General features: G+C 55.0%; 1 protein-coding gene across 1 annotated transcript in view; it reads right to left on the reverse strand.

The window, feature by feature from the left end:
* The window catches only part of LANCL3 (LanC like family member 3), a 28992-nt gene extending 21205 nt beyond the window's left edge, over nt 1-7787 (reverse strand). Inside the window, exons 1-2 of the mRNA XM_078616211.1 lie at nt 7391-7787; nt 5866-6137 (exon numbers count right to left, since the gene is read on the reverse strand). Of these exons, the coding sequence (XP_078472337.1) occupies nt 5866-6137; nt 7391-7787 (669 nt within the window). The remainder of the gene's footprint in view (nt 1-5865; nt 6138-7390) is intronic.

The raw sequence follows: 7787 nt of genomic DNA on the forward strand, positions 1-7787 counted from the left end.
CTTCCGCAAGGACACCAATGACTCATCCATCATCTGTTCCCGGATCCAGACAGACCGCGGCAGATTCAAAACCCCGTCAGCCGGTCCCGGTTCCATCGGAGTGTCCGACTTCTCGACGGCCAACGTAAGCGGCTGAGGGGGGTTTGGAATCGGCGAACACCTATGCGTCCCCGACTCACATTTACAAGGGGCGCGCCGCGGTAATCTGGAAAGTGCGTCAGCGTTCGCATGGCGCACTCCCTTCCGATGTTGAATTTGGAAGGAAAATTCCTGTAGCGTGTCCAACCAACGTGCCAACTGTCCGGATGGCTGGTCAATTTTAAGGGCATATTGCAAGGCCGCATGATCCGTACGCACAATAAAAGAACGACCGTAGAGGTATGGTCGAAATTGCCGTAGGAAAAAAACAACCGCCAATAGTTCTCTGCGAGTGACACAGTAGCGGGTTTCCGCAGGAGACAAGACTCGGCTACCATACGCCACGACACGCTCTACACCCCCTTTAGACTGTGATAACACCGCCCCAATACCTGTGTCACTCGCGTCCGTATCAAGAATGAATGGGTGATCGAAATCGGGATAATCCAATGTTGGGGCCGTGGCCAATAGATCACGCAGACTCCGAAAGGCCGCCTCCTCCGGCTGTCCCCAAACAAACTTCCGTCCTTTACCCGTAAGGAGATGCAAAGGCCTCGCAATCGTCGCAAACCCCGGCACAAATCTTCGGTAATACGAGGCAAATCCCAAAAACCGCCGAACATCCCCCACGGTGGCCGGAGTCGGCCAATCCCGGACGCACGCCGTCTTTTCCGGATCCGTGGACACTCCCTCAGTGCTCACAATGTGCCCCAAATAGCGGACGGACCGTTGCAGTAGGTGACATTTCTTTGGTTTGAATTTCAATTTGGCAGAACGCATCCTCGTGAACACTGTCTCCAGCCGCGTCAAATGTTCATCGAATGTGCGGCTGAAGACAATGATATCGTCCAAATATATAAGACATGTCTCCCACTGCAACCCCGTCAAAACGAGCTCCATCAATCTTTGAAATGTAGCAGGGGCCGCATTCAATCCCATCGGGAGACAGTTGAATTGAAATAACCCCTGCGGCGTACGGAATGCGGTTTTCTCCCGTGAGGACTCGTCAAGGGGAAGCTGCCAAAATCCCGAAGAGAGGTCCAGTGTGGAAAAGAACTTAGCCCCCGACAATGCGTCGAGGGAGTCATCCATACGCGGCAGGGGGTACGCATCTGCCACCGATATCTTATTCAATTTGCGGAAATCAACACAAAATCGCAATTTGCCATCCTTCTTCTTAACCAAGACGACTGGAGCGCCCCATGGGCTGTTAGATGGCGATATAATGTCCGCAGCCAACATGTCTTCCACTGCCCCCCGTACGTGTTCTCGCTCCGCAGGACTCATCCGATGCGAATTTAATCGAATAGGGGCAGCATCGCCCGTCTCAATGTGATGGTAAAGCAACGAAGTGCGGCCCAAATCCAAATCATCGGAGCTGAACACATCGGAATATGTCAACAACAATTTACGCAGCTCACCACGTTGCTCCATGGACAGGGAAGAATTTTCGTCACATAAATGAGCAACCCAACGATCATCCGAACTCCTTGGCTCGGAAACCCCAGCAACAACTCCCCGGCTATGTGGACAATCATGGGTCGCAAACGCCGTAGTGGCATGTGCCACAACCGTACCGGCCGGGACACGGACGTTTTCTCCCCCCGCATTAAGCACCTGTAAAAACGGTAATTGATCCGGCCGGACGATGGTCTGTGCCCCCACTAACGCCAACCCGGTTGTTATCGCGGCGGACGGTGACAACAAGACCCCTACTGCTCCTAGCCGATCAGGCAGGGGCTTCCGATACCGCAAGGGTATAAGCATCTGTGTACCAGGTGGGATGTCCACAGATGCGACGGACAGCGCCTGCACTTGTACGGTCGAAGCAGGTCGCCCCCAGGGCGACGGCAGAAACGAGATTTGACGGCCCCCCGGCAGTTCAATACAATTCTCATTGATTTTGATCAAAATGGGCATCTTAGCCAAAAAATCGGTGCCTAACAAACAAGGAACCGCCAAAGATCTCGATATCAACACAACACCCGAGGCCGACACATCCCCAATAGATATCTTAGCATCCACCTGACCCACGATACCCATGCTACCCCCGTTCGCAGCGACGCACGACCCATAAACCGGACGCACAGCCCCCGGCGGAATGCCCAACAGATGGAAAATGACATCCGATATAATAGTCGCAGACGCCCCCGAGTCGACCAAAATGCGCACGTCCACACCTTGTATGGACCCCGGTACAGTGGACGAACCCGTAGCGGCCGCGACAACTCTCCGTGCCAATTTGCGCCACTGCGTAACTGAATGACAAGGCCCCGTCGATGGCCTTTCTTTAACAACAACCACAGGATCGCGCAACACAGGTGGTGGGTGAGGTGGAAAGCCTTGCCGAGTGTCTGGTGCGTGCCGACATGCCTGTTTCGGAGGATCTTTAGCCGACTTGACCGGTGCCGAGGCCTCCTGCTGCGGCGGAGCCGGGAAGCGGGCCCAGCAGTCTCTGGCGTAGTGGCCCCTACGCCCGCAGCGGAAACATTCGGCCTCGTTGCGCCGAAGCGCAGGCCTCGCCTCCTGACGGCCCCGTTCTGGTAGCGCCGCGCGCGGTCTCGGCCCGCCGCGTCCCGTCCATAGAGCGGAGGCGGCCGTCAGTTGTTGAGGGCCCCGGTCATCCGGAACATAGACAGCCTGCGCAGGGTTCCACCCCAGCGCATCCTCTTCTTTGACGGGCCCCCCCGTCCACGCCGTCACTTGTTTCCAGCGACGGAGGTTGAATTGCGCATCGAGACACTTAGCAGCCGTCCGGGAAGTGAGCTTCTCATGCCCACACACAGGCATGGGGATCCCTAGATCCCGAGACAGCTCCAACATTTTCCCTAATATGAGAGGCTCGAGCAGGTCCTGTGGCGTCTCAGGATAAGCTGCCATGGCCAGCTCCAGCACCGCACCCCTGAACGCCACGGGCGACTCCTCTGGTGCTCGTTGTCGTTGAGCGAATCGCCGATGCGCATCATCTGGTGGCTCATAAGCATCGGCCATTTCTTGAAAAACACCACATAAAGTTGCCTTCTTATCGGTCGTTATGGAACGGAAGAATCGGACAGATTCGTCGTCCAGGAGAGTCGGCAACACCTCCAAAGCCTCCGCATCGGTCCATCTTGCTGTGCGTACCGCCGCCAAGAAGCGGCAGGCGAACGCGCTCCAGTCCCCACCGACGGAAAATTCTTTAACCGTTGTAAGGTGGCGACTCCGACTCCTCTTCCCGCCGTCTTCCAATGGTGGTGGTTGTGGTGGCAAATTCAAAATGGCGTCGGCCCGCGGCGTGGCCAAGATGGCGGTTTGGCGCCACGGAGCGCGCAAAATGGCGGCCTCCTGCCGCGTGGGCAATGGCGGCGGCAGGACAGGCAACGTGGCGGCCCGCGGAGCACCAATTGCATCATCCATCGTCCCTGGCGCGACGAGATGGCATAGATGCGCCAGGACGTCCTTAAGTGCCTCCAGTTGTACCGCCATCGCTTGCCATCGTTGATCCGCGTCTGATGATGTCGACGGACCCGCCACCGCGCCAACATCCTCCACTCCTGTTCCCGTGGTCGCCTCAGCCGGGCTCTCCTCCACCACCCCAACAGGATCCGTGGTTGGAGGGAGTTCGTCGTCGTCGGACGAAGAAGTCGATGCAGGCGCCGGAGCAACTTTCTTCCTCACTTGTTTCGACATGCCGTTGCACTTCCGACACCAGTGTAATAAACGACTGGACCACGATGTCTGGCTCAGTGTCCTTTATTATTCGGTTCGTGCTGTACACCCACACGGCTGTCTTTACTCTGTAGCTTCTCCACGGTGCTGACTCCAATGTCGGCCCGATCCACAACAGCAGCTCCGCTGCTGTTTCTCTCACACAGCCCCCCTTGGCTGTACTCGCTGCTGCTCTTCTCCCTCCGCAGCTCTCACAGCTTCTTGCTCTCTCTCTCTCTCTCCGCAGCTCCTCCTGGCAGCCACACCGCTGCCTCTAACAAGCAGCCCCCTCTCTCTCTCTCTCCGCAGCTCCTCCTGGCAGCCACACTGCTGCCTCTAACACGCAGCCCTCCTGGCTGTCTCCTCTGCAGCTGCACACCACTCCGCAGCTTCCTCTTATCTTCGGGGTTGGCTCCCGATGGCCGTCGGCGCCCCCCCTCTCCACACTTGCCCGCGTGGCCTCACTCTTTTCCGCTCACACCCCGACTGACTCCTCCTTCCGGTTTACGCGCTTAAGGACCCCCTACCTTTCACCCACGTCACCTGGCTCCGCCTCCTCGTGACGTCACATCCGGAAGGTCGCTTTCGCCCGCATTACATATACAGCAGCAGGCGTCAGGGTCAGGATCGGACCCATGACCTCCTGCATACCAGGCGAGGTAGTTAACATCTCGCCACCGTGGCGCTCTGTGTTTGGGTGGCAGAAATTTGTTTGTACCGAGATCTGCAACTGGCTTTGTGTTGAACTTTGCTGCTGTACACTGCACAAGTGTTGATAGACCGAGGCCAGGAGTTGACAACCTGCGGCTCTGGAGCCGCGTGCGTTGGTGGCTCTTTGAAGGGCTGCTTCGTGACAGTTATCTTATTAAGGACCCACCGACTCGTATTCGTCACACAGTTCATTCCGGCTCTTGAAATATTGAACGTTTTTTTTCGAATTCGAATTTTTTTTCTTGTTGTGGTTTTCTCACCTGATGATTGCTTGTGTTGCAATCGAAACCTCGTGTTTTGTTTCATTTTAATGTATTTCTATCTACGTGACTTTATCCGAAAGAACCAAAGAGTATGGATTCCTGCAGTCACGAAAGCTTCAAATCAAGATTGAAAATGTCTCTTGTTGTTATTCTGGTTACCAACCCCCTGACCTCGGCTGTCTGAGAAACATTTTCGGGTGTAGTCTGTGGAATAGGCTGCGACCCTAATTCTAGGACATCTGTGAAAAATAGCTCTGTAGCTCATCGGATTCCTCCCGTACCTATAAATACAGATTCTGATTCGGACGATGACAGCCAAAGTGATGTTACCATTCATAGGCGCACTGAGGCATTGCTCGTTTTCCATTTACACACTCGAACGAGCAAGTGGTGGAAATTGCCCACTCCTGTGGTTGGGGCGAGTCAATCTCGGAGGCAACTGCGGTGGACTTCCCACAAGTGAACTATTGATGCTGGAGGGAAGAGCAACTCAATAGTGTGGGACATAACGAAAGTGACGATAAATGTCGCATGGAAATGTGCCCGATGTCACCAACGTGCAGAAGCTAGGGATGAGTTGAATCTGAAAAGTGCTTGAATGGGTGCCGACCATACATGCATATCGTCACAGCTGGGCTTATAGTTATAGCTGGTCTACACTCCGCTGCTCTTGACGCGGTTGTCTGGCCTGACCATCAGAATGTGAAACTGTTGTAGTTGCTCTGCATCTACATCACCAGCCGTACGAAAGCAGAAGGGCTACACGTAGTGAGCAGCAGAGGGCAGTGAAGAGAAATGCATTTGATAATTCGGTTTTTTTACCCTGTTATCTGGCAACAAAACTGAGACCTTTTTTCTTTACAACGAGTCATATTTGCATTGACCACAATACCTGCGGCCGGAATGCAAACAAAAAAAACACAACTCTGATAATGTATGCACTGTCCTTGTGAAATTAATTGATCCACACCCGAGACAGCTTTTCTTAGAGCCTAGTCTCACACGGTGTTGGACCAGATGACGCCAAAAGTTCAGCTAGGCGGTCGGACGGACCCGCCGCTCTCACCTCGATGCCGAGCCGGCGCTTGAGCAGCAGGGCGCCGCACAGGATGCCGGCGCGGCCCACGAAGAGCTCGTCGGAGCCGAGGCGGTGCGGCCGCACGGTGACGGATCGCGGCAGCTCGCGGTGCAGCCGCGCGAAGCTCTGCGCGTAGGCCACGGCGGCAGCCGCCCGGCCCGCTGCGCCGCTCGCCAACGCCGCCGCCACGAAGGCGCCCGCACCGCCCAGCAGGAACGACGCGCTCGTCTCAGAGCCGCTCTCGCGCTCCCCGTTGCTGGCTGAGGGCGGTGGCCGTCGGTCGGTCGGGGGTTTGGGGGGGGTGTTGGGGTCAGAGGTCAGAGGGTGAGGGGGTCGGTCAGTCAAATGTACGTGTGTATCTTTCGATTTAAAGCTTTCGTGACTGCAGGGATTCATCTTCTTGGTTCTTTCGGTAAAGTCACGTAGAAGGGAAATAATAAAATAATAAAAAATTTATTCAAAATAAAACATAATAATACATTACTTTATTATATTATTATTGTATTATTGTATTATTTTATTTTATTATGTTTTCATTTTATTATTTCCCTTCTACGTGACTTTACCGAAAGAACCAAGAAGATGTACGTGTGTATGTTGAACTTCTTTCTCGCCGTACGTAGCCAACCATGCTGATCGGAGGTGCGGATGACAAGCAGAGCGGCGGCTATCGGATCGTTGGCGCCAATTCCCCAAGAACTGCATCATGGTCCTGTTGTCTTAGGTCATCACTCGAAATAAATATAAGCAAATGTGGCCGAATGACAAGTTGTCTAACTGAAGAGTTAGACAACTTCACGCCAGGTGCCTTCTTATTAATATTCATAAATAGAGTATAGTCACCAATTAGTAAAGTATATTCACCAATTTCTGTTCGGATTTTTTTGTCATATTCTTGCGTATGGCAATATTTTCAGCAGCTAAATGCCAATGTCGAGGGCTTCAGGAGAGAGTTTGTGTAGTTTTGCTGTTCCTCCTCCATTGAATAAGTGCAGAGCACAGTGGGTTTACTGTACAGTCCAAAGTTTGGGTTTCATTATTCATCATTTACAGATTTGATATTGCTGGCATCCACCATAAATGTGGAAAAGACGACAGAAAGAAAAAACACACTAAAAAGTCAACTAAACATGTCCCACTCCACAGATCACACATGCACGCATCAAAGATAAAGATCCCCCATATAGCCTTTAACAGACTGTTGGGGCAAGTGCTGTTAGCGAGCACCTATGAAGCCGGGAACGGCACACGAGGTGGTGGGAAGCCAACACAATTCCCGACCGCCTTTGTCTCCCTAGTGGCGATGTTTGCATACAGCACCAGCTACTCATTTGAGGCTGAGCCGACCTAGGGGAGGCCCAGGACAAGCTCGAATATTCGTCACTGGTCTCGGCCGTGGGTGGGAATCGAACCCACCTCGCCGGGTTTGTACCGCAGCGCGCTAACCGTTACGCCACCGCACGCAATCACACATGCGCACACTCGCACGCGCGTAGACACCACTCTGCCCCACCGCTGCTGATGGCAGCCGCTCCCGTGCAGGTCGCTCTCCCCTCCATCTTCTCGGCGTACTCCACAGACGCCTCGGCGAGCCTGCGCGCCGCGTCCGCGTACCTCTCCCGTCGCCCCGCGTCCAGCCCGGGCAGGAGGCTGCTGTCGGGCGCCGTCGCAAACGCCAACGCCAGGGCCATGCCCGCCGGCCCGCGGTACAACCCGCCCTCCGGCGCCACCGTCCCCGCGCGCTTCCCACCGACTCCGCCGTCGCCCTCGCCGCTGCCCGGGGGGGCCTGCCCGGCGATGGTGTCCAGCATGGCCGTGACGAGGGGCAGCAGGGCCTCACGCGAGCTGCCGGGGAGCGGCGAGCCCGCGTGGTCGTCGAAGCGATTGGTGAAGCAACGGTCGTCCTCCAT

This window comes from Lampetra planeri, chromosome 50 (assembly GCF_965212315.1).
Source record: "Lampetra planeri chromosome 50, kcLamPlan1.2.h2, whole genome shotgun sequence".
NCBI classification, from domain to species: domain Eukaryota; kingdom Metazoa; phylum Chordata; class Hyperoartia; order Petromyzontiformes; family Petromyzontidae; genus Lampetra; species Lampetra planeri.